General features: G+C 41.0%; 1 protein-coding gene across 1 annotated transcript in view; it reads left to right on the forward strand.

Annotated features, from left to right (window-relative positions):
• Positions 1-27,380, forward strand: part of LOC142289878 (zona pellucida-like domain-containing protein 1) — a 67,857-nt gene extending 40,477 nt beyond the window's left edge. The window contains exons 7-11 of the mRNA XM_075333820.1: positions 1,886-1,966; positions 15,552-15,723; positions 18,705-18,813; positions 25,049-25,072; positions 27,217-27,380. Coding sequence (XP_075189935.1) covers positions 1,886-1,966; positions 15,552-15,723; positions 18,705-18,813; positions 25,049-25,072; positions 27,217-27,380 — 550 coding nt within the window. The remainder of the gene's footprint in view (positions 1-1,885; positions 1,967-15,551; positions 15,724-18,704; positions 18,814-25,048; positions 25,073-27,216) is intronic.
• The last annotated feature ends 324 nt before the right edge of the window (positions 27,381-27,704 follow it).

Genomic DNA, 27,704 nt, shown 5'->3' on the forward strand with positions numbered 1-27,704 from the left:
TTTGCAACAAAACGTTTGATGGTTCTGTGATCATGCCCCAATATTTTGGCAATTTCAAGAATGCTCCATCCTTATGTACGATGTTTTTGACTTATCAGAGTCAATGAGATTTCTCTTGGACCATTTTGCATGAGTAAAACAAGCTGCCTAATAATTATGCACACCTTGATAAAGAGTATTGATATCAATGGGCCACAGTCTCCCCATTCCACAATTACAAATCACCTGATATGCTTCAAACCAATAAACATTCAAGTTCAGACAGCTTTCAGGTGAAAAATATGCATAAAAATAATAGTATTATCAAAATACTTATTTGTTTAATAATTGTGTACATAGTGACCATGTACAGACAGACTTTTTTGAGATTTTTTTTTCCAAAGAAAATTGAAAGGAAACTCTTTAAAAACGACCCATGACGTACTGGGTACGTCATGGATCGTGTGCCTGTAAGCCCCGCCCCCTGCCGCTGGCAGGTGGCGGCGATCCGCGCACATATCAGCTGTTATCAACAGCTGATAGGTGCGCCTGCTAGCCGTGGGTGGAATCGCTTCCACCCGCGGCCATTAACCCCTTACATTTTGCTGCCAAAATCTGGCAGCGATATGTATATGGGCGCCGCCATGACAGTCACTTAACCCGCCCCCACCGGAAGTCACGTGACATGATCACGTGACTTTCGGTGGTTGCCATGGTAGCACAGGGACATGTGATAACGCCTGTGGCTAACATGACTCACTTCCTCTCAATGCCGGAATACAGCCGGCATTGAAAGTAAAACAGCAAATCTGCAGTTCTCAGCTCTGTAGCTGAGATCTGCAGATAGTGCAGAGCGATTGGATTGCTGATCGCTATAGGCCCCTAGGGGGACTAGTAAAATAAAAAAAAAGCAAAAAAAAAGTTTTAAAAAATTAAAAATAAATAAAAAAAACCTAAAAGTTCAAATCACCCCCCTTTCACCCCATTGAAAATTAAAGGGTTAAAACAATAAAAAATACACACATATTTGGTATCGCCGCGTTCAGAAATGCCCGATCTATCAAAATATAAAATTAATGAATCTGATCAGTAAACGGCGTAGCGGCAAAAAAATTCCAAACGCCAAAATTACGTTTTTTGGTCGCCGCAAATTTTGCGCAAAATGCAATAACAGGCGATCAAAACGTAGCATCTGTGCAAAAATGGTACCGTTAAAAACATCAGGTCGAGACGCAAGAAATAAGCCATCAATGAGGCTCAGATCCCGAAAAATGAGAACGCTACCGGTTTTGGAAAATGGCGCAAAACGTGCGCCACTTTTTTTGGACAAGCTTGTGAATTTTTTTTTAACCCCTTAGGTACAAGTAAACCTATACATGTTTGGTGTCTACAAACTCGCACTGACCTGAGGCATCACATAGATACCTCAGTTTTACCATATAGTGAACACAGTGAATAAAATATCCCAAAAACTATTGTACGATCACACTTTTTTTGCAATTTTTCCGCACTTGGAATTTTTTTGCCGTTTTCCAGTCCACTATATGGTAAAACTTATGGTTTCATTTAAAAGTACAACTCGACCTGCAAAAAACAAGCCCTTATATGGCAAGATTGATGGAAAAATAAAGAAGTTACGCTTCTTGGAAGAAGGGGAACAAAAAACAAAAACGCAAAAACGGAAAGTGCCCGGGGGCTGAAGGGGTTAAATCATACTCAAAAATGCAAAACTTCTCAATAACTTGGAAATTCTGCTCTTTTTCCTCTAAAAAAGGAAGAAGACTTTGTGTACACAGAGCCACTGTATATGTGTACAGTAATCCTTTATACATAAGAAAAACATAGTATTAGATTAAAGTAATACACAAATTATAAAAAAAATTAACATATATTCTCTTTTTGACAGGTTCAATGTTTTGCTGGATCAATGTTATGCATCTGTTTCACCATACCCAACTAATTCAACTAAATATGACCTGTTTGTTGGGTAAGAAAATGTAGTTTTTTGTTTCTTTTTTTCTACACTTTAATTACCAGAAGGATAGTGTATGCATAAACCGCTACATGTTTCTTTGTAGTGCATCAAAATGCTAAAATATAATGTTGGAATAATAATAATATCCCAAAGATACTTTGTATAACCCTGGGTCCGTAATGACCAAATGCATTGCTGCAGTTTCTGGAATAATAATCAGCAATCTGTCAGCAGGTTTTTGCTATTTAATCTGAAAGCATCATAATGTAGGGGGAAAAAGCCTGATTCTAGTGATGTGCCACATATCAAGCTGTGTGCTGGAGTTTCAATGGATTCAATGTTTTATCAGCAGGAAATTATCACTAGGGGACAAGGTCTTACATACAGGCCAGTGAGGCTAATCGGTGTAATTCTGCTCCACCATTGATTGGTAGCTATCTGATAATGTACAGTGTACACAGAAAGCTGCCAATTAGTGATGCACTTGGGGTTATACACAGCTTAGCATTCACACCACTCCTACATCAAGGAAAACAGGAATTGCAGCATGGGTGCTGTGAGGCAGCAGGTCATCTGCCCTGCTGGTGCTTTGTCGCTGCAGCAGTAGTTAGTGCACAGTGCCGCACTACAAGGTTTATAATAGGGACCCTCTCAAGAGGTTCGCCATGACGTGGCAGTGGGCTTTATACAATCTGATCAGAATTGGTAACAAAGAACCTCATGTTCTATTTAATTTTTTGCCTAGTGGCTTTAGATCATTGTTTTTTTTTTGGGATATGCGTTTCTTGTCTTTTTCATCATAGTGTGTTATTATTATTGTTATTATTATTATTTATTATTATAACGCCATTTATTCCATGGCGCTTTACAAGTGAGAGGGTATACATACAACGATCATTAACAATACAAAACAGACTGGTATAGGAGGAGAGAGGACCCTGCCCGCGAGGGCTCACAGTCTACAGGGAATGGGTGATGGTACAATAGGTGAGGACAGAGAGGGTTGCGCAGTGGTGTACTGGACTGAGGGTTATTGTAGGTTGTAGGCTTGTTGGAAGAGATGGGTCTTGAGGTTCCTCATGAAGCTTTCTACGGTAGGGGAGAGACTGATATGCTGAGGTAGAGCATTCCAGAGTATGGGAGAAGCACGGGAGAAATCTTGTACGCGATTGTGGGAAGAGGAGATAAGAGAGGAGTAGAGAAGGAGATCTTGTGAGAATCTGAGGTTGCGTACAGGTAGGTACCAGGAGATTAGGTCACAGATGTAAGGAGGAGACAGGTTGTGGATGGCTTTGTATGTCATGGTTAATGTTTTGAACTGGAGTCGTTGGGCGATGGGAAGCCAGTGAAGGGATTGGCAGAGTGGCGAGGCTGGGGAATAGCGAGGGGAGAGGTGGATTAAGCGGGCCACAGAGTTTAGGATAGATTGGAGGGCAAGAGTGTTGGATGGGAGGCCAGAGAGCAGGAGGTTGCAGTAGTCTAGGCGGCAGATGATGAGGGCATGCACTAATGTTTTTGCTGATTCTTGGTTAAGGAAAGCACAGATCCGGGAGATATTTTTGAGTTGTAGTCTGCATGAGGTGAAGAGGGCTTGGATGTGTGGCTTGAAGGATAGAGCAGAGTCGAGGGTTACTCCAAAGCAATAAGCTTGTGAGACTGGGGAGAGTGAGCAACCATCAAGTTTGATGGAAAGGCATGTTGGAGGAGATGAGTGTGGAGGAGGAAAGACAATGAACTCTGTTTTATCAACGTTAAGCTTTAGGAATTGCGCAGAGAAGAAGGATGAAATAGCAGACAGACATTGTGGAATTTTGGTTAGTAGAGAGGTAATGTCAGATCCAGAGAGGTGGATCTGTATGTCATCGGCATAGAGATGATACTGAAAGCCGTTTGACTCTATGAGCTGTCCCAGGCCAAGGGTGTAGATGGAAAACAGCAGGGGTCCAAGAGCTGAGCCTTGGGGGACACCAACAGATGGGGGGTGAGATGAGGAAGTGGTGTGAGAATGTGAGACGCTGAAAGTTCGGTCGGTTAGGTATGAGGAGGTCCAAGATAGGGCCAAGTCTGTGATGCCCAGAGATGAGAGAAGCTGTAGTAGGAGGGAATGGTCTATTGTGTCAAAGGCAGAGGACAAGTCAAGGAGGAGGAGGACAGAGTAGTGTCGCTTGGCTTTAGCGGTTAGTAGTAGAGTTGAGCGCGGTTCGCGGTTCGTGGTTCTCCAGTTCTAAGCTCGAGTGATTTTGGGGGCTGTTCGAGATCGAACTAGAACTCGAGCTTTTTGCAAAAGCTCGATAGTTCTAGATACGTTCGAGAATGGTTCTAGCAGCAAAAAGCAGGGCTTTTTACAGCTACAGTGTGCAGGAGCCATCGCTGGCAGCCTGCCACAAGCTGGTAACCAAGATAAACATCGGGTATCCAAGCAAAGCGCTTTGGTTAGTAACCCGATGTTTATCTTAGTTACGTGCAGGAAGCCCACACTTCCCCGCTCAGCTCACTCCGCCCCCTCCTGCCCGCGGCATGTACACATACACACACACACACACACACACACACACATGGTCCCGCTCGGCTTACCTGCGGTGATGAAGTCCCGCCATCCCGACCTCAGCGCTGTCACTGTCCTCCATGGCCGCCGCTTGTCACATCATCTCTCGCTTCCGACCCGAGACTGACTAGCGGTGATGTCACGGGCCTCGCGATATTTGGCTGTGAAGGCGCCGGTCATTGAACTCAGTGACAGGTGCTGTCGGCAGTGCTTGAGATCAGCGCAGGTAATGTACCTCGCTGACAGCAGCACTTGTCATCCCCTGCAGTGACCTGGGCTGACCCATTGATGTTAGCTCAGGTCACTGCACTGCTCTCCCAGCCAATGGGGAACATTCTGCTCTTCATTGACTGGGACAGTGTGGATCGTCATGGCAACCCCTTGGATTACAGCAGACCTGGATTTGTTTTTCATTCTAATAAATTGGTTAAAGAGGGAATGTTTTGGGGAGTGTTTTTTCAAATAAAAATGTGTTTGTCGTCTATTTTTTTTTATTACTGACTGGGTTGGTGATGTCGGGTATCTGATAGATGCCTGACCTCACCAACCCCAGGGCTTGATGCCAGGTGACATTACACATCTGGTATTAACCCCATATACAGTTAGGTCCAGAAATATTTGGACAGTGACACAATTTTCGCGAGTTGGGCTCTGCATGCCACCACATTGGATTTGAAATGAAACCTCTACAACAGAATTCAAGTGCAGATTGTAACGTTTAATTTGAAGGTTTGAACAAATATATCTGATAGAAATTGTAGGAATTGTACACATTTCTTTACAAACACTCCACATTTTAGGAGGTCAAAAGTAATTGGACAAATAAACCAAACCCAAACAAAATATTTTTATTTTCAATATTTTGTTTCGAATCCTTTGGAGGCAATCACTGCCTTAAGTCTGGAACCCATGGACATCACCAAACGCTGGGTTTCCTCCTTCTTAATGCTTTGCCAGGCCTTTACAGCCGCAGCCTTCAGGTCTTGCTTGTTTGTGGGTCTTTCCGTCTTAAGTCTGGATTTGAGCAAGTGAAATGCATGCTCAATTGGGTTAAGATCTGGTGATTGACTTGGCCATTGCAGAATGTTCCACTTTTTTGCACTCATGAACTCCTGGGTAGCTTTGGCTGTATGCTTGGAGTCATTGTCCATCTGTACTATGAAGCGCCGTCCGATCAACTTTGCGGCATTTGGCTGAATCTGGGCTGAAAGTATATCCCGGTACACTTCAGAATTCATCCGGCTACTCTTGTCTGCTGTTATGTCATCAATAAACACAAGTGACCCAGTGCCATTGAAAGCCATGCATGCCCATGCCATCACGTTGCCTCCACCATGTTTTACAGAGGATGTGGTGTGCCTTGGATCATGTGCCGTTCCCTTTCGTCTCCAAACTTTTTTCTTCCCATCATTCTGGTACAGGTTGATCTTTGTCTCATCTGTCCATAGAATACTTTTCCAGAACTGAGCTGGCTTCATGAGGTGTTTTTCAGCAAATTTAACTCTGGCCTGTCTATTTTTGGAATTGATGAATGGTTTGCATCTAGATGTGAACCCTTTGTATTTACTTTCATGGAGTCTTCTCTTTACTGTTGACTTAGAGACAGATACACCTACTTCACTGAGAGTGTTCTGGACTTCAGTTGATGTTGTGAACGGGTTCTTCTTCACCAAAGAAAGTATGCGGCGATCATCCACCACTGTTGTCATCCGTGGACGCCCAGGCCTTTTTGAGTTCCCAAGCTCACCAGTCAATTCCTTTTTTCTCAGAATGTACCCGACTGTTGATTTTGCTACTCCAAGCATGTCTGCTATCTCTCTGATGGATTTTTTCTTTTTTTTCAGCCTCAGGATGTTCTGCTTCACCTCAATTGAGAGTTCCTTAGACCGCATGTTGTCTGGTCACAGCAACAGCTTCCAAATGCAAAACCACACACTTGTAATCAACCCCAGACCTTTTAACTACTTCATTGATTACAGGTTAACGAGGGAGACGCCTTCAGAGTTAATTGCAGCCCTTAGAGTCCCTTGTCCAATTACTTTTGGTCCCTTTAAAAAGAGGAGGCTATGCATTACAGAGCTATGATTCCTTAACCCTTTCTCTGATTTGGATGTGAAAACTCTCATATTGCAGCTGGGAGTGTGCACTTTCAGCCCATATTATATATATAATTGTATTTCTGAACATGTTTTTGTAAACAGCTAAAATAACAAAACTTGTGTCACTGTCCAAATATTTCTGGACCTAACTGTATTACCCCGTTTGCCACCGCACCAGGGCGCGGGATGAGCTGGGGCGAAGCACCAGGATTGGCGCATCTAATGGATGCGCCACTTCTGGGGCGGCTGCGGCCTGCTATTTTTAGGCTGGGGAGAGTCCAATAACCATGGACCTCCCTAGTCTGAGAATATCAGGCCCCAGCTGTCTGCTTTACCTTGGCTGGTAATCCAATTTTGGGGGACCCCTACGTGTTTTTTTTTTAAATTATTTATTTAATTTAAAATAACAGCGTGGGGTACCCTCAGTTTTGGATTACCAGCCAAGGTGAGGTTGCCAGCTGTGGTCTGCAGGCTGCAGCCGTCTGCTTTACCCTAGCTGGCTACAAAACTAGGGGGAACCCTACGTCATTTTTTTTTTCATTTTTTTGGCTAAATACAAAGCTAAGCACCCCTTAGTGCCACATGAAAGGCACCAAAGGGTGCTCCACTTTTTCTCCATTTTTTCTCCACTTTTTCTCCACTTTTTCTCCATTTATTCTCCACTTTTTCTCCACTTTTTCTCCACTTTTTCTCCATTTTTTCTCCACTTTTTCTCCACTTTTTCTCCACTTTTTCTCCACTTTTTCTCTACTTTTTCTCCACTTTTTCTCCACTTATTCTCTACTTTTTCTCCACTTTTTCTCCACTTTTTCTCCACTTATTCTCCACTTATTCTCCACTTTTTCTCCACTTTTTCTCCACTTTTTTCTCCACGTTTTCTCCACTTTTTCTCCACTTTTTTCTCCACGTTTTCTCCACTTTTTCTGCACTTATTCTCCACTTATTCTCCACTTATTCTCCACTTTTTCTCCACTTTTTCTCCATTTTTTCTCCACTTTTTCTCCACTTTTTCTCCGTTCTTTTTCTATGGTCGGTCTACCCATTAGCTCTGCCATGCATACTGTAGCTCTACACCTACTGCACATGTTACTTTATGATTGACATCTCTTTCGTACCAGAGCTGTCTAAGTCTACTCTGACCCCATATTTGTCATTACTATATTGTCCTTGTACTGTATTATGACATTTGTATCATGTGTTTCATTTCTTGCTGTGTTTCAATTTTTTTGCTGCATCCCAATTGTACCTCTACATTGTTCGAGTTTATGTTATTGTTCTCTCACTCTTATGTGATACTGATTATTGTAATTTTTCATGATTACATGCAGATAAGTCCAATCTGACGAAGGCTCAGGCCGAAACGTCATTTGTAACTTGTTTTAGACAAAAACATATATGCTTATGAAAAAAAAAAATTTCTTAATACGGACCAATAAAGAGTGATTTTGCATTACTATCCATTGTGACTTACTGACTTAGTCTGGGAGATATAGAGTGCCGAGGTTACTCACTAATTTTATCTATTATTACCTCTGAGCACCTATATACCAGTGAGCAGAGCTTCCTCTACAGTAGTTCTCCTGATTAGGCATGCCCTTACCTCATGAGCAGGGCATTGCAGCTTTGGTAGCAACCATTACGACATGGACTCTGCTGCTGTGGACCCGGGGAGAGTGAGTGCAGATTCATTGCACCCACACTTCTCACATGAAGGGTCCGCACTCCTAGAAAATGGGGGATACGTTCCCTGAGTGTCTCCCCCCCATATTCTAGATGGTCCAGAGTCGTCGTGGGACCCCTTTATTTTTTTTCTTACAATAAATTGGTGAAAGAGGAAATGTTTTGGGGACTGTTTTTTCAAATAAATTTCTTTTGTCGATTTTTGGTTTTTGTTAGTACTGACAGTTTATGATGTTGGGTATCTAATAGACGCCATGACATCACAAACTGCTGGGCTTGATCTCAGGTGACTTTACAGCTAGTATCAACCTGATTTATTACCCCGTTTGCCACTGCACCAGGGCACGGGATGAGCTTTGGTGAAGCGCCAGGATTGGCGCATCTAGTGGATGCGCCACGTCTGGGGTGCCTGCGGCCTGCTATTTTTAGGCTGTGAAGGCCCAATAACTATGGACCTTCCCACCCTGAGAATACCAGACCACAGCTGTCCGCTTTACCTTGGCTGGTGATCCAATTTGGGGGGGACCCTACTTTTATTGTGTAATTATTAATATTTATAAAATAATTATAAAAAAGAGCCTGAGGGGACCTCCACATTGGATCCCCAACCACGGTAAAGCTGCCAGCTGTGGTTTTCAGGCTACAGCCGTCTGCTTTACCCTAGCTGGCTATCAAAAATGGGGGGACCCAACGTCATTTTTTTTTTTTAACTATTTTTTAAATAGAAAAAATTAATGGGCTTCCCTGTATTTTGATTGCCAACCAAGGTAACGGCAGGCAGATGGGGGTGGCAACCCATAGCTGTCTGCTTTATCTGCGCTGAGAATCAAAAATACCGCGGAGCGCTGCGTCATTTTTTTAAAGATTTATTTTTACAGCACTGTGATGTCCAGCAATCAAAATACAGGGAAGCCCATTTTATTTTTAGTTATTTAAATAAATAATTAAAAAAAATATATATGGGCTCCCGCTGCATTTTTTGTATTGCTAGCTAAGGGTAATCCAAGCAGCTACTGGCTGCTAACCCCCACTGCTTGGTGTTACCTTCACTGGCAATGGAAAATCCAGGGAAGCATTTTTTATTTTTTTTGCCAAAAAACTACAAAAAAAGGACGTGAGCTTCGCCATATTTTTGTATGCTAGCCAGGTATAGCAGGCAGGTGCTGGAATAGTTGGATACAGCGCCAGAAGATGGCGCTTCTATGAAAATGCCATTTTCTGAGGCGGCTGCAGACTGCAATTCGCAGCAGTGGGGCCCAGAAAGCTCAGGCCAACCTGTGATGCGGATTCCAATCCCCAGCTGCCTAGTTGTACCTGGCTGGACACAAAAATGGGGCGAAGCCTACGTCATTTGTTTTCTAATTATTTCATGAAATTCATGAAATAATAAAAAAAGGGCTTCCCTTTATTTTTGGTTCCCAGCCGGGTACAAATAGGCAACTGGAGGTTGGGGGCAGCCGTACCTGCCTGCTGTACCTGGATAGCATACAAAAATATGGCGAAGCCCACATAATTTTTTCAGGGGGCAAAAAACTTCTGCATACAGTCCTGGATGGAGTATGCTGAGCCTTGTAGTTCTGCAGCTGCTGTCTGTATGGAGAAGAGCAGACAGCAGCTGCAGAACTACAAGGCTCAGCATACTCCATCCAGGACTGTATGCAGAATTTTTTTGCCCACCAAAAAAATGACGTGGGCTTCGCCATATTTTTGTATGCTAGCCAGGTACAGCTGGCAGCCACGGGCTGCCTCCAACCCCCAGTTGCCTATTTGTACCCGGCTGGGAACCAAAAATATAGGGAAGCCCGTTTTTTTTTAATTATTTCACTTATTTCATGAAATAATTAAAAAACAAATGACGTGGGCTTCGCCCCATTTTTGTGTCCAGCCGGGTACAACTAGGCAGCTGGGCATTGGAATCCGCAGCACAGGTTAGCCCGAGGTTTCTGGGCGCCTCTACTGCGGATTTCAGTCCGCAGCCGTCCAAGAAAATGGCGCTCTCATAGAAGCGCCATCATCTGGCGCTGTATCCAACTCTTCCAACAGCCCTGGAGCCGGGTGGCTTGTTGGGTAATCATGAGTTAATACTGGCTTTGTTTTACTAGCCAGTATTAAGCCAGAGATTCTTAATTTCAGGCACGTTTGACCCGGCCATTAAGAATCTCCAATAAAGGGTTAAAAAAAAGACACCACACAGAGAAAAAATACTTTAATAGAAATAAATAAACAGACACATTAGATACTCCATCTTTATTACCCCCTGTCAGCCCTCCACGATCCTGCTCTTCTGTCTTCTTTCTTTCTAGTGTAGTAGTAGTGACGATTGTAGTGAGGATGAGATTCACCAGCTCATCACTTGGGGCTGGGGAACCTCATCCTCACTACAATCATCACTACAATCGGGAAGCAGCGTGCAGCCTTCACTCCGTGAGTGATCAGTGCTGGCTGCTAGCGGTAACGCTGACAGACGCGTTACCATAGCAACGGTGCTCTCGGAGCCGCAGTTAGCGGTGACGTCACCGCTAACTGCGTTGCTATGGCAACGGTGATCTCCGTTAATGACCGGCTGTGTCAGCCGGTCCCTAACGGAACGGGGAGTCGACCGTGTGCTAGAGCATGTCGCCGGTACACGGCGATACACATATGTGCACCGTGTACCGGAGAGATGCACTCGCAGGTCCTACATGACGTGTCATAGTCATGTGACCAGTCTGTAGCCAATGAGATAATAGCCACGTGACTGGTCACATGGCTATTTTGACGTCACGATAGGTCCTGCATCTCTGCTGGCAGTGCAGGTCACCGGGAGGATTCAGCGATCATCGGATGGAATAGCGGCAGGAGACAGAGTCCAGAAGGGATCGTGAGGACCGGTAAGTGTTATGGCAATGTTTATTAACTGTTTGTGTACATTTTCAAAGCATTTTTATGTGTTTGTGATTTCCTCCCATTATAGCCTATACGTTCGAGTTTGGTTCGTCGAACGTTCGACGAACCGAACTCGAACGGGACCCCCGTTCGGCGAACGGGCCTCGAGCCGAACCGGGACCGGTTCGCTCATCTCTAGTTAGTAGGTCATTGGTGACTTTGGTTAGGGCAGTTTCAGTAGAGTGATGCGGTCGGAAGCCAGATTGTTATCGATCAAAGAGAGAGCAGGAGGCGAGGTATAAGGACAATTCAAGATGGACATGCTGTTCCAGTAGTTTTGAGGCATAGGGGAGAAGGGATATGGGGCGATAGTTTGACACAGAGGATGGGTCAAGGGAGGGCTTTTTGAGGATGGGTGTAATGGAGGCATGTTTAAAGCATGAAGGGAATACAGCACTTGCTAGTGATAGGTTGACGATATGGGTTATGGCTGGGATGAGGACTGCGGTGATGTTGGGGATGAGGTGCGATGGGAGCGGGTCCAGTGCACAGGTGGTTAGATGTGATCTTGAGAGTAGAGTGAAAATATTGTTTTCTGTCATGGTGGAGAAGCTGGATTTGGAGGAAGAGGGCTGAGTAGTTATGATGAGGGGCTGTGGTGATTGTGGACCAAAGCTTGCACTGATGTTGTCAATCTTCTGCTTGAAGAAAGAGGCAAAGTCTTCAGCTGAGATGAGAGGAGAGGGAGGTGGTGCTGGAAGATGGAGCAGAGAATTGAAAGTGTTGAATAGCTGTTTAGGGTTGTGAGAGAAAGAGGATATGACTTGTGTGCCGGGGTTGCCTGTTGATTGTGCGGGTTTGTGTGAGAGAGGCAGCTGATTCAAGAGCTGCAGAGATGGTGGTGTTGTATAAAGTTGCAGCAGCATCTGCATAGTGTAAAAAAGTAATATCTGTGAGAGGGAGAAGGGGCTGAGAAAGTGCGTGTACATCAAGGTGTTTGATATTTCTTCAAGAGTGTGAAAGTTTGTGGAGGGGGGGTTGCGTACTTGGAGAAGAGAGGGAAAAGAATGTGAGTAGGTTGTGGTCAGACAGGGGGAGAAGTGAGTTAGAGAAGTTAGATAGGAAACAGAGGCGACTGAAGGGGAGGTCCAGTGTGTGGCCATCTTTGTGAGTAGCTGCGGAAGACCATTGGGTGAGGGCGAAGGAGGAAGTGAGTGTTAGTAGTTTGGAGACAGATGAGTGGGAAGTGTCAATGGAGATGTTAAAATCACCCATGATGATGGTCTGGATATTGGTGGGAAGGAAGTGTAGTAGCCAGGTGCTGAAATGATCAAAAAAGGCAGTGGCTGGCCCTGGAGGGTGGTAAATGAAAGCCAGTTGAAGGTTGGAGGGGGCTTAGATGCATACAGAGTGCACCTCAAAAGATGGGAGAGTAACAGACGGTGGTAGTGGAATTGGTGTAAAGGAGCATTGATCAGACAGGCGCAAACCAACTCCTCCACCATGCCTGTTACTGGGGCAGGGGGTGTGACAGAGTTGGAGACCACCATAAGAAAGTGCAGCAGGAGAGGCTGTGTCAGAGGGGGTCAGCCAGGTTCCTGTGATGGCGAGGAAGGAAAGTTTATTAGTGATGAAAAGATCATGAATGTAGGAAAGTTTGTTGCAGACAGAGCGAACGTTCCATAGAGCTCCTGTTAGTTGGACTGGGGGAGTGGGGGCTGGGTGGATGGGTATCAGGTTAGAGAGGTTGCGGAAATTTGTGATAGGTTGTAGATGAGGGTTTGAAGTGACAATAGGGATGTGGTGAGGAGGATCAGGATTAGGAGAGATATCTCCAGCAGTGAGGAGAAGCAGTGAGAGTGTTAGTAGGTGGGAGCAGGAGAGGCCATGAGATGGTCGTGTGTGTCTGGAGACACTGGGTGAAATGTGGAGGAAAATATCTGAAGGTGAGATGGGTGGGGAGGATGGAGGGAGAGATGAAAAATTGATTATTGGGTTTAGGGATCAGAGGGGGCAATAGAGAGTGAAGTATTATAGGGTTGAAAGTGAAGAAAAAAACAAACATTGTTTACAGAGTCTATGTTTCCCGTTACCTTCCGGTCACTTCCAGCCCAATTCTGGCCTAATTCAATGCATCATACTTATATGGTGCAGACTTGTCTTGGTGCGGACGAAAAGTCTTGTGCAGACTTTTAGTTGCCCCAATATATACATATACAAGTGCAATCAGCTGTGAAGGGGTGGGGTGCAACAAGAACCTCTTGATCACTCAATCAAAGAAACCAGATGCAGTATCACATAGGCAGAGTAAACAAAGGTCATAAAAGGAAGGTGGGGAACAGGAGGGAGAGGTCACAGTGAGATGCTGGAGCATGCCAGGGAGATATTGAAGCAAAGAGAGAACAGGTCAGATATATTGGGAAAGTAGGGCAGATGATTTAACATACCAGGTATTAGCACAAGTAGCAGAGAAAAGGGGAGATAAGTTCAGTTCATGGGAAAGTAGGGTGGATGATTTAACATATCTGTTATACAACATTTTATCCCTCTCTGCTTTTTGCTTGGATCTGAACTCCCCCCCATTTGGCACAGGTGATTTTAATCAGCAGGAGACTGCAAGAGGTTTCAGCCTTTTTTTTCTCCCATTTCACATATGGGAGCCAGTGAGAGGTGAGTGCGCAGCTCTTCTCACTGGTGTTGTGTCAGTGGGGCGGTGTGGCCTGGAGCCTTGGGGGTTTCGCCTTGCAGCATGGGGCTGTGAGACACCAGGTCACCTGCCCTGCTGTTGCTTTGTCACTGCAGCGGTGGTTAGTGCACAGTGCCACACTACAAGGTTTAGAATAGGGACCCACTCAAGAGGTTCACCGTGACATGGCAGTGGGCTTAATACAATCATGTTCTATTTAACTTTTTGCCTAGCGGCTTTAGAGCTTTGATTTTTTTGGGATGTGCATTCCATGTCTGTTTCTTCATAGTGTGTTAAACAGGAATTTTATCCAAGCTACACCAAGCAGACCAGTAAGTAGTACATTCCGCAAGAATCAGGCTCTCTGTCCTACCTCTTACTGCTCTTGCATTACATGGCAAAAACCTGCTGACTGATTCCCTTTATTGCTTAGAGGGTATAGGAACATGAGTTTTCTAAACTAGAAAATTATATAGTGTTATGTACAATGCTGACTTTACTAACCAGGTGAGAAAATGTAGGTTTCTACTTGTCATTATAGCAAACTGTAATTGTTAACATGTTGACTGATATTCCAAAGCGTAGCCATCATTTTCATTTTATAACTCAATAGTACACAGGAAAATATGCAACTTTGTAATATTTCTTATCAGACAAATCTGCTTCTTTCTCGGCCAGAATTGATCAATCATTTTCAAAATTCTCACTTCTGAGGTAAAATCTGTATTCAGTGAAGACTTTCCCATTACTGAGATAGGAGATGGCAGATACTGATGATAGAAGAGGAAGGAGAAGCTAGAGGCAGAGGGAGGAGCTACAGACAGAGCTCCACCCCTCTCTCTTCTATCTATACAGAATCTCATCAGTACCTACTGCCATCTTCTATCTCAGTAATGGGAAAGCCTTCACTTAAGGGTACGCTCACACGAGCGTGAAAATCGGACGAGTGCAATGCGAGAAATTCTCGCATTGCACTCTGACCAATGTTAGGCAATGAGGTTGAGCTGTTGGTCAGCTTTTCTCGCATCCAGATTCTTGATGCGAGAAAAGCGGCAGCATGCTGCGTTTTGCTGCTACCGCCGTATCTCTCGCACCCATTCAAGTGAATGGATGCGAGAGATACATCGGACTGCACTCGGATGTTATCCCAGTGCAGTGCGATCTACGCACAGGCTGACAGTGGAGGAGATGGGAGGATTAACCCCTCCCTCTCCTCCGCAGCGCCTGCACTCAGCTTCACAGCTGTGACCCGATCGCAAAATCGGGTTACAGTCGCATGACACCCGGCTCACGCTCGCAGCAGAGCCTGAGCCGGGGGACATTAGCATATCGCATCCGATGCTCTCGCATCGGATGCCATACGCTCGTGTGAGTCCAGCCTAATACAGATTTTACCTTAGAATTCAGATTTTTGATAATGACTGAACAATTCTGGCAGAGAAAGAAGCAGATTTCACTGATAAGAAATATTACAAAGTTTACAAAATTTTCATGTGCAGTATTGATTTATGAACTAAAAATTTAAATGACAGTTACGCTTTAAATATTATTGAGAATTTAACTCGAGACTGCAAACACTATACTACTACAACTATGTGCTAATGTTTTTACATTTTGTCTCTAAATGTAAATCCTATTTTATTAGTTATCTTAATTAACATTTATTGTTGTGTTTTTGTTTTGAACGTGTCTGTATAAGTAACACTACCTGTTTGTTTTTAGATGTACAAAGGACCGTTTTACTTTCATAAAACTTAATGGAGATAGTCAAGTTGCACGATTTTATTTCACAGTTTTCCGTTTTCTAGAACAATATGGGCAACCGGTGTCCACGTTCTACTTGCATTGTATAACCCGACTTTGTGATCCAAGTGCTTGTAGTACATTTAAATCAGTGAGTATGATATTGTTTAACTTTTTATTATTTTATTCATTAAAAATGGATAAAAACAACAAATTTTAATATTTATACATTATTCATTTTGTTAATTCCAGCAATATATAGTGCCTCCCTACTCTAAATTTTATAGTGAGGCAGTTTTTAATCACTGAAACTCAGTTCTTATAAGCCTTATTATCAGTAGGGTTCACTTTATAAGGAAGCACTATCATCAAAGTTTTTATCCTCTTAATATATTGCAATCAACATATTATATAACACTGTGTACTTACAATTGCTTAATTTGTCCTTTCGCCCAGTCAATTTTTCGCTTTTCCATTAAGTCTTTGGCATCAGTAAATTAAAAAACAGAGCAGCTGAGTCCTTCTAAGCTCTATGTAGAAACATGAAGTCTCTTTTCCTTGCATGAGTCATCATTAGAACAATATTAATCTAGGTTACGAAAAAAAAATTGTAGTTTGATGTCATAAACCTAATATAAAAGAGAAGAATTAAGAGGTTATAAGGGCAAAAAGAGCAATTTAAAGTACACAGTACTGTATAATATTGATGATTGCACTATATTAAAAGAATAAAAACTTTGATGGCAGTACTTCTATAATTTCCTTTTTTCAGTTTTGAAAGAAAAAAAGAGAGAAGAGGGCGCTCCTGTGTGTAAGAGTAAACTTTATGTGGTGAATAATGAAACAATTCCACTCACCTATGAGTGTTGTACTACAGGTACAACACTGTCTGTTAGCACTGACAGAGAGATCCAGGTTACCCCTTGGCTGGCCGACACAGATCCTGCTCAGGATGATCACACAGCAGCCTTAGATTTCACTGCTGCTGGTGCTCATAGCTCCTGCAATCCTCCTGTTTGGGTCAGCGTCTCACTCCTGGATCAGATAAGAGGAATTGCGTTCCCACAGAGCCAGGCTAATCTGATGATTATTGTTTTATTGTATCCCTGAAACGCGTTGTAGCTCAAATAAATCTTCACTATTTATCTCCTATCTCCCTTGTGAGCAGCGTCCTTAATACCGTGGCTTTTTTTTTTCTTCTTTGAATATCTTTTTTCAGTTTTGTACCCCAAAAAAATAGTAATTACTCAGGAGACTGTCAATATTCTATTGACATATGGGTGGAAGCTGTTTTATTTGGAGAAAGGTTACTTGTAAAAGGATAAGGCACAGACAATATAGTGGAGGTATCTCGAGGTGCACTTGTTGGTTTCCAAACCGTAAGTCAATCAAATAGGTACAAGGCACTCTCAAGGGTTAATTTTCATATAATTTATTGCAAAATAGTTTTAAACATGTGACGTTTCAGCCACTAGGTGGCAGCATAGCGGTGGATACCCTTGTCTTGACACTCCAATTTTGGCCAGTTTATGATACCAGTTGTCTGATGAAGGCCAACTAGTGGCTGAAACATCACATGTTTAAAGCTATTTTGGAATAAATTAAATGAAAATTAACACTTGAGAGTGCCTTGTACCTATTTGATTATTTGGAGAAAGAACATGAAGTTACAGGAAGAATATACAAATTTAATTTGGTTACATAAGTAAAGTAATTGCTTAATAGAGATGAGTTAATTTTAAATACGAATTTTCAGGCTTTATAACATTTTCCTAAAACATTAGATCTATTGTGAATTGCTCCATTGCAAATCAAAAACACTGCAAAGCTTCCAATGGCCCAAAAAGACCTGTATAATACTCAGTGATCTTCTAGGACACAAAAGAACCCTTTTCAATTTTTGTTTATTTAAACTCAGACTTCGTAATGTCAAAGTAACCCCAACATATATGGCAATGGATAAACAGAGGGTAATTGGTGGTTTTCAAGAAGATGTTTTTCATACATTAATTGTCACACACTAATCATCTTCATTAATGTAGTGTCATACACTATTTGTACAGTTTGTTAAGTGTTTTATGGTGCTCATTTGTTTACTCTATGACTAAGCTGTGAGGTCCTCCCATTATGCTGAATCATCATAAATTGGCTGCTGCAATCACTGCTTCTGCTTTTATACAGGCTTTTATGACTGTGCAATATCATGGATGTGATAGCTGCAAATCATTATGGGAAACACTGGGTGACTACACCCAAAGTCATATGAGCCTTTTTTTGGCTAATGTAATTTTCTGCAAGGTATAAAATGGTGGCAACCATTTCATGAGATTCTTAGGAAGCAAATCACAAATTGTTTTTGCATTCAGTAAATTCCTAAAAAAAAGTAGACAAATTCAATTTGCTTCAAATCACCTGTACCCTGATAACATATTTTACACTAAGGGAAATCAATTTTATATAAAAGAGTTAGGTTTGAGCACTCTGTAGTTATTAAATGGGTGCTTAGAAAGTAAAAAATGACAGATATTCACTTTTAGTTGGCCTCCAATGATTAGCTGTTATCTGTCAGGAACGTTAACATCAAATGTTCAATCCCATAGTGCTACTAAGGGGCAAATTAAAGGAATTGTTCCAGAATTACAACTGATAAATGGATAACAAAAAATCAGGAGCAAACAATAGCGCTGTCGGATTTTTCTTTATTGATTTGCTACGCGTTTCAAAGATAATAAATCCTCTCCTCAGGATGCTTTTATCATTGAAACACGTAGCAAATTATTAAAGAATAGAAAAATCAGACAGCGCTATTGACCGGTCCTGATTTTCTATCCATTTATCCCAAGACCGATATCTGCCGAGGACAGAGGGATTTGAGCTGCAGTTGGTGTTTAGTATATTATTCACGCAGTTGTGCCTGGTGCTTACTACAGAATTAGAACTCATAACACATACATTTCTGGCGTCACAGGCCTTCACTGTCCAAGAGAATTGGTATTATCATGTATTTGTACTTCTTTGTGGTCACGGTGACTACATTTTTTATGCGACTGATGGAAACAACTGAGGAATAGCTCTGCAATAAATGTAACAGAATTTATGATACATTTCCTTCATTTTTATAATACCCTGCAGCCATGCCTAAGAAGAAAAAGGAATGTTAGAGCTGTGCCCAGCGCATCAGGAACAGTTTCCGATCCAGCAACCATTTCTTCTCCAGGAATTGTCACCACTACTGATAATGGTAAGTAATCATTACTGCCCCCAAAGTAGTTCTCAAATTATCCCATGCATACAAGTGCAAAAAATATGCACATTATATACTGTTTGATGCTACGGCACTAAAAGCAAAGGCTCCATTTTAGTTTTACACACATATTGCTTCCTTAAATTTAGATGACACATTTGTAACTGGTTGATACTCAACCAGGTACAAAATAATGTTTTGTGAGGATGCAAAAGCAATTAGGACCAGGGCAGAGTAGCCAAAAAGTTGGTAGTCAAAAATTCTTATTCAATACTTGGTATTATATATTCTTTGTCAAATCAACATATTAATAACTGGATACCTAAAGCCAATTCAAAGAGCATTAGAATTAGTGTTCCTTACATTATTATGGTCATATGTGTGGGTTTGGAAAAGTGTGGGTTTTTTTGAAGGGTACAAGGATTTTTTTTATTATTACTTACATTTTTTTTCCATTGTAAATGTTTTGCAATGCTCTCTGTTATGGGTTTCCCAGGTCTGAGTGCAAGAAACAGTTTCTCAAGTTTTTTTCTGACTGGGAGTTGAGTGTTGTAGTTTAGTATCAGAGTGCAGGATCAGTCTGTAACAACGAGTATACTATAAGAATATTTATAACAGCCTGTAAAAAAATGTGTTTCTTGTACAGCAACCTTGTCATTAGCCTCTTAAAGCCCTTACCACTATAAGTGATGTGGTATTACTATGACGCGCCCATGTGGGTCCCTATGTTTATTTGTCACTGGTCCGGTGTCAATTTGGGTTGTCACAGTGGCCTGGCCCAGTTCCGTGACTCTGGCGGTGTCAATAAATGGAGGATTACGAGGATGGGGGTAGTAGTCATTCGTGACACCACCTGTGGTGTGCGGCCAAGTTTTAGCCGCTGCTGCAGGAGGTCTTCTCTGGGGCAGATGATAGCGCAGCTCAGATAGTATAGCTCTCCACAGGCAGCGCTCAGGTCCCAGGGAAGATGTGGGGAGTAGTAATCCACTCTATTAAAGGAGCGCAGAACTGGAGGCAATGAAGAAAGGGAGCAATACAGGGGTTGCAGTCAAAGTTCCTTACTCACTGAAATGTCACTGCCCTTGGATGGCAGGTCCCCGCTGTAATGCATTCGAGCCAATCCCGGATAGTTCAGAGGTCAGAATCGGTGGTTTTCACTGTGAGTCCTTCCATCCTGCATTATGTTGTGAGAGTCCCTGCAGGTTCAAGCTATGCTGGGACCTGAGCCTTTGGATTGGCTCCGTTCCTGTCTTGTATAGCAGGCAGCGTGAGTCCGTAGTTGGTGCTGTCCTTTTGGTCACAACCCCTGGCTCTATATGCTGCTGTGCTCAAGGCACTTGGTGTGGGCCAGAAGACTTTAAATCATCTGCCCGGAGGATTCTGCTGGCGGGACGTGCAGTGCCCACCAGCCTAGGGCTCCACACCCTGTTCTCTATGCGCCCGGTCCTGAGGGAGCTGTATCGTAGCTTTCTCTTCAGCAACCGTGTCCTCCATGTCTCACTTGTTCCCTGTCCGTCACTTCCTGATGACTGACTGAATGGTTGTGTGTGTGTCGCCTTACTTCCCTTGTCAAGCTCCTCCCCCACAGTTTCATGAACTAGTGAGCAGGGGTCCACTACATTAGTGATGGCCACCCTCCAATGCCTCTACCCCAGCATAGTCCCAGTGAGATGGCATCTGTGTGTTGTGGTGGTTTGGGGTGTTTTTACTGGTGATGACCTCCTCTGTATCCGAGATGAATACTGCACCCCAGATGAGGGGCAGTACCCAGTGGCACCTGAAACTGGAGGGGCACCATAACTCCATCAGAACGTAATATTGCATCCCCGACATGAAATGGGCAGGTAGTTGTGCTTGTGCTATCGGCAGTGGGGTCCAACTACAATTTAGAGCTAAGCTCTTGCTGTATTGTGCTGGGATCAGACCTAGCTGTTATCAAAACATGTTAACCTCTCCTTGAGAGAAGCTGTTATTTACAGTGACAACAGCATATGTAAAGTATGCCACAGTGAGAGCACTTACTTCAGTTTTTCGCCCCATCTGCCCTTTCAATAATATTGTAGGTGCTGATTTTTTTTTTGGCAACCAAAGGGCTAAAAATGGTCTATGCATTTTCTATATACCACGTTCTATCAGATACTGTGAGTCTAATGGGCTACATGTCAGTCTAACACTGACAGTCTGCAAAATGAACTGCACTTCATAAGTATTGCAGTGTGTTATTTATGTATGTGATCAAAGAATTGCATGTTGAAGTCCTCTAAAAAGAATTGTAATTTGTAGGAAATCCTTTAACCAGTATTGCTCTAAAAAATATATAAAAAATATATATTTGTAAAAAGAACAAAAGCACCCATTACAAATTACACACATTGTTGATATTGCCACATGTGTAATTACTTGAACTATGCAACTAATAATAATAATAATAATAATGATAATTATTATTATTATTATTATTATTATTATTATTATTGCTACACATGGTGAATGCTGTAAAATATATGAAATTGTCAGAAAAAAATATGTAAATAAATTTAGTAAATGAAAAAGTGATCAAGAAGTTTTACATATTTAAAAATGTCAATAAAAACTATAGTTCGTTACACAAAAAAGCCCTCATAAAGCTCTGGTAACAGAAATGTTTATTATTTTTTGTCTCTTAGAATATTATGACAAAAAATGGTTGTTTTAAAGTGATTTATTCTTCAAAAGTAGTGAAACCTAAAAATAATATATTCTGGGATTTACAGTAATTATAGTGACCAACAGAAAAAAGTTAACGTCAATTATACTGCATGGTGAAGTCCATAAAATAGTATTAAAAAAAATTCCAGATTTAATGATTTTTTTGTTCAAGAATTGCAATCTAACCAATTAAATGAGATGTTATACATTGAATCCATATGAGATCAATTTTTTTGTCCACCCATCGACTTAGGGCTCATTCGCATGTAACTGCTGAATATTTTGCAGCGATTTGACAGCACATGTGCGCGTCAAATCGCTGAAGAAACTATGTATAATGGATGCAGTTTTGTTTGTAGAAAAAAGCCGATTTCATGCACTCGGGATGCTGCTCCCACCATAGCCAGAGCGGGAGCTGCATCCAGAACGCACAAATAATTGACATGTTCATTTTATGAACGCACGGATTTGGGTCAAAATTATAGCACCCAAATCACTGCGTTCATAAAAGCAACGTGTGCACGTCTCATGCACAATCTTCATAGATTGTGCAGGGGACGCAGGACACATGCATTTACGCTGCAGTGCAATACACAGCATAAATGCATGCAATTACGCAACGTGCGCATGAGCCCTTTAATGGATTAGATACTGAATGGTCTAGTGCATGAAGAAATTTGTTTCATGGGGAATTTCAATCAGATAAAAAAAGTAATTTTAACAGAACTATTGATTACCATTGGTCTGATCGCTATCAGTATTTTTCATGGACAGCAAATCAAACCAAAACTACACTGAAATGGGTCTGCCATATTTTTTGGACTAAAATATGCACCTGCCAAAAAGGTGCACCTATGTGTGAGAGGTCATGATGTACTGTTATGGGAGAGATCTGCTGCTGACACTGTTATGGGGGTAACATCTAATTCTGTACGAATGTCTCCCATTCTGGGCCCCTTTCGGTAAATATCCGTCTTGATGAACACACTGAGGGGTGTATTTTTAAGAGTGAGGTCCAGTTTTGTAGATCAGCTTTTCTTGCATGTCAGGATCTCTGCCAATGTGACACGGCATCCTTAAACTATTCTCACAAATTGTGGGCTCCAAAATGGTGCTCCTTCCCTTCCGAGCCCTGCGATTCACATAACTAGTAGTTTTACACCACATTTGTGGTATCAGTGTGTACTCAGGGAAAATGGTGTAACAGAGTGACCTCTTCATTTTCTCCAATAACCCTTTTGAAAATCTAGAACTTGGACCCAAAGTAACATTTTATTGTAAAAAATGGAAATTTAGCATTTAGTTAGCCCAATGTTATATGATTTTGTGAATTACCCAAGGGTTAAAAATGCTCACTAGACCCCTATATAAATCCCTCACGAGGTGTAGTTTTGAAACTGGGATTACATGTGGGGGATTCTGCTGTTTTAATATGTAAGGGGCTCTTCAAATGTGACATGACATTCACAATCTTTTCCAGCCAAAATGGAGCTTGAAAATTCAAATACCACTCCTTCCCTGCTGAGCCCTGCCATGCTCTCAATAAAATGTTTTCCTCCACATATGAGGTATCCGTGTACTCAGGAGAAATTGTACAACAAATTGTGCAGTACATTTTCTCTTATCCTATGAAAATGAAAAATTTGGGGCTAAAGCAACATTATTTTGGAAAAAATGTGATTTGTCATGTTCATGGCTCAATGTTACAAAATTCTATGTTTCAATATAGTTGCTGGCTTTTTCCACTTCTCTTGTTACAAAATTCTGCTGGTTCATGGTGTTCACCACACCTCTAAATACATTCTATAAGGAATGTAGTTTCCAAAATAGGTTTATTTGTGGTTTTGTAAATATTTTTGGAAATATGAGAATTTGCTGTTTCAAAAATGGTGATGATGTAAAGTAGACATATGTAAAATGTTATTTATTAAACTAGTTTAAGGGAATACAAATTCAGTTTGAAAATTTTAAAACTGTCAATTTTTTTTTCATGCGTTAGCACAAATTATTTTGACCAAGCTTTACCACTAACATGAAGTAGAATATCTCAGGAAAAAAAAAATATCTGACTCACTGCAATATATTGAAGCGTTCCATACTTATGACCTCATAAATTGACATTGGTCAGAATTGGAAAAATTGTCCTGGTCAGTAAGGTGAAAACAGGCTTTGGGTTGGATGGCTTAAAGGTCCACACTGGCTTTGCTCAGGAAGGGATTAATTTATTGCTAAAACAAAAATGAAAAAAAAGGAGATAGTATGTGGTCAGTTTTTAACTTTGCACATTTAACTTTGCACAATGCTGCCTAGAAACATCAGTGACAGCTTATGAGACTGTAACTCCTGCCTGGATCAACAGTCTCAGAATGGCAGTCATGGACAGGTTAGAGGAAAGCCACCCACAAAGCAGGATCCCAAGAAGAACCCCAAAACGCTTTAACACCTATTCAGGGATTTGGAATTATTACAGGGCCACAGAGATCGCTACCTGTGCAAGGCTGAGTCCGGAGGAGAGTAGTCGTCAGGCAGGGTCAAACCAGGAAATACTGAAAAGGGACAAAATTGGCAGACAAGAGCATAGTTAGGAAATCAGGCTGAGGTCAAAACCAGAGATGGCAGTGAGGTACAAAATTGTAAGGCAAGAGAGTAGTCAGAGAGCAGGCAGGGATCAAAACACAGGAATCAATATTCAGAACAGAGCAAGAAGCAGACACAAGCAGGAATACAAAACTATATCTGGCAGTTACTAGTATCCAGGAGGGGGAATTAGAAGGGTGTGGTGTCTTCCCATTGGCTGTAGCTAAAAACTTCAGCTGGAAGACAAATGCCATCACAGTCAGCCAGTGGTACTGCAGTTCCCAGGGAAATCCAGCCTAGTGGATGGGCAGAGCCTGCGCCCATCAGAACCACTGGCATTTACTCGTCCCCTATCACCAGCACTGTCTGCAGTGGAAATACAGCAGCACCTGGTGAACAAAGCAGAAGTCGCAGGAGCAGACTTCGGTGGGGACATGACAGAGACATGGTGAGCAAAGCAAAGTGCTCATATTCTCTTGGGAAACCAGTTAGTTGCTGTCCCAGGATTCATTGATCATAATATTTATAAGAGATAAAAAGTCTGCTTGCAGATACGATATAAAAATGGAAATATTACCATCAATCTAATATGTCTTTACCTCGTCCAAAGGATATAGAGCTATTAGACAACCAATAGAAATGCTGACTAATATAAATTCTGAGGAAAGTTCATCCATACAATTAGCATTTAAATTTTGTCACATATAATTGACTAACATGTGCATCAACTTTATACAGCATGAATAAAAAAAAATCCAAAAGAATGTGTCTTAAAATCCTGTGCTTTTATGTCTTTTTTACCATCATTTCATTCTACTAATGTATGGTAAATTACTAAAATGGTTATAATATGTCTTTTTAGATCCCACAGAAAATTATTATATTCCAGTAATTTTTAGGCAGTTCTTGTAAGACAAAGGTATTACACAGTAAAATTACATAATCAATATTTTTTTTTTCCTTACAGGAGAATTAACAAATTCAATCTCCAGTAAGTATTTAACACTTTCTTTTTCATTTGAATAAAAACAAGTAAAATGTATACTTGTAAGTTATATATTCAGAAAACAAAGGTTAACAGTTTTGAAACATTCTTTTTTAAAGAAATAAAGTTTAAATATAAAAATAATTCATTTTTACTTTCAGAGCAGGCTTATCACATTTAAACATTGTGAATGTCTTAACATTATCTGAACAAAGTTTTAAACACTAATTTCATTTTGAACAATTTTACTAACATTTGTCAATTTGACAGAAAAATGTAATGTTATATAATTATCCAATTCAATAGAATAAAATTAAAAAAACAAAAAACATCCCACAGTTACACCATCGGGGATGGTTTAACATACTCATGTTTCTATGTGTAAGCTAATTAGTAGAGCAATGTCTGCTCACTCAAAAAATTGGGTGCTCAAAAAAAAGAAGTCAGGCGGCATGGTGGCTCAGTGGTTAACACTGCAGTCTTGCAGCGCTGGGGTCCTGGGTTCAAATCCCACCAAGGACACCATCTGCAAGGAGTTTGTATGTTCTCCCTGTGTTTGCGTGGGTTTCCTCCGGGTACTCCTGTTTCCTCCCACACTCCAAAGACATACTGATAGGGACTTTAGATTGTGAGCCCCAATGTGGACAGTATTGCCAATGTTTGTAAAGCGCTGTGGAATTAACAGCGCTATATAAATGAATAAAATTATTATTATTATTATTATTAAGTCAAATAAAGGTAGATTATTTTCGGCCGAAAAAAATCTACCTTGGTATGTGTAAGCTAGCAATAACCTACTATATTTACATTATATGTGGTAGTAATTAGTGATGAGTGAGCACTACCATGCTAAGGTGCTCGGTATTCAGAAGTAGCAGTGGGACACTTGAACGGCCTCGACTCATGTATCGAGTAAATTGGAAGTCGATGGAGAACTCAAGAATTTTTCTGGCAGATTTTTCGGTAAAATACTTGCTTTCCCCATTGACTACTATTATTTTTAATGCACAAGTAGAGCCCGTCTTATCATCCAACTGCTTGTTGTGAGTACTGAGCACCCGAGCATGGTAGTGTTCGTTCATCACTAATAATAAACTTTAGGTGACCAGAGAATTAAAAATAGTTAAATAACATTAAAACATAGAGCCAGTAATGAGTACTTTCTCAGTCAAATTCCTCCGTGTTGTCCAAAATCAAACCCGAGAGCTAAAATTCTACCACGGTTTCTGCCTAATAATCCAGTCTCAACAAGATAGCTGTTAGGGAATTACTGCTACCAGCAAAATCCTCTGTTTTCATCCAGAAAGAAAGCATGATTTTTCATCCCTACTTTCATCAATATGTTTATTTTATACACCCATATAGTATCAGTAATTTATAAAAGTTTCCAGATGAAATACAATTTTCTATATTAATAATTGCAATCGATCCATACAAAATGGATCAGCTATAGATAGTATTTATATAGCATCCGTTTTGAGATGCAACTAATGAGTTTAATGAGCAAGTCAGATCTGAAAAACAGATTACTGTTTTGCACATGTAGGCCATTGATCTATGTATAAAAATGGTCAAAAACACCAGGAATATTCATCTATTTAGTGTCATTCCATGCTGGGCCTATTTAATTCAGTCCATCAACGGTTTCTGGAATGTGAAGTTGAACTTTTTGTATCTTCTGCAAATTTTTGAGGCCATCTTTAAAAAGCCTCAGTAGAATTTTGCTTGGTTATAAGCAACATCATAGCAGATCCATATTTAGAACACCTAAGAGACTCAGATTCTCTTTGTAACTGATGTAAATTAGTTGGTATTTTCTTATGTTTAGGCTGAGAAACATTTAATTTTGTGGGTCCATCATACAAAGAGAATCCTTACATGGGACCCAGAAGTTGGAACAGTAGTGGAAATATTGAATAAAATAGTCATGGTCATACATTTTCCAATGCATTTGCTTCATAAATATGGACCACCAGAAAACTATTGTGAATAAGTTGATGAATCAATCCATGACTGTTCTTTCTGACAATGGAAATTTAGCTTTTTATATAGAAACAAAAGTAAACATATTTTCCAATAACACTATATTTTTGTAATTTTTTTATAGAGATGTATTATTCTTTAACATATATACTTTTTTAACCTTTTAGGTGATTCTAACACGGATTCTCATGAAATCGTGAACACTGCTGTTGGTTTGGGAATAACTGTTGGATTCCTAGCTTTGCTGTGTACACTCATGGGAGGCATTGCATTTCTTATGCACAGGAGACTGCAGAAAACTAGATTTCCAGAAAAGAATAATTTTCATTAGAATAAGATTTTTGTGACAGTATGTTGCTTAGACGTAGTGAATACATCACTAATAAGCTGTGAAGTGATGTAGATGAGTCCATAGATATAGTAATTATTGTGGAAATATTTAAATGAAATTACAATGTAATATTTTGATTCTCAGTGTGCTAGATAATAAAGACTGAGTAACTTGGCATTTGAAATGTGTATTTAATTATTCAATTTGCTGTAACCACTGTAGGGAATTTGACCTTATTATGTATAATAAGTTGCTATATCAGCACGTAGAACTAATACTATAACATTGACCAAACTTTGCATACTTGTAGCTATACCTGTATTT

This window comes from Anomaloglossus baeobatrachus, chromosome 2, assembly GCF_048569485.1.
Source record: "Anomaloglossus baeobatrachus isolate aAnoBae1 chromosome 2, aAnoBae1.hap1, whole genome shotgun sequence".
Lineage (NCBI taxonomy): Eukaryota > Metazoa > Chordata > Amphibia > Anura > Aromobatidae > Anomaloglossus > Anomaloglossus baeobatrachus.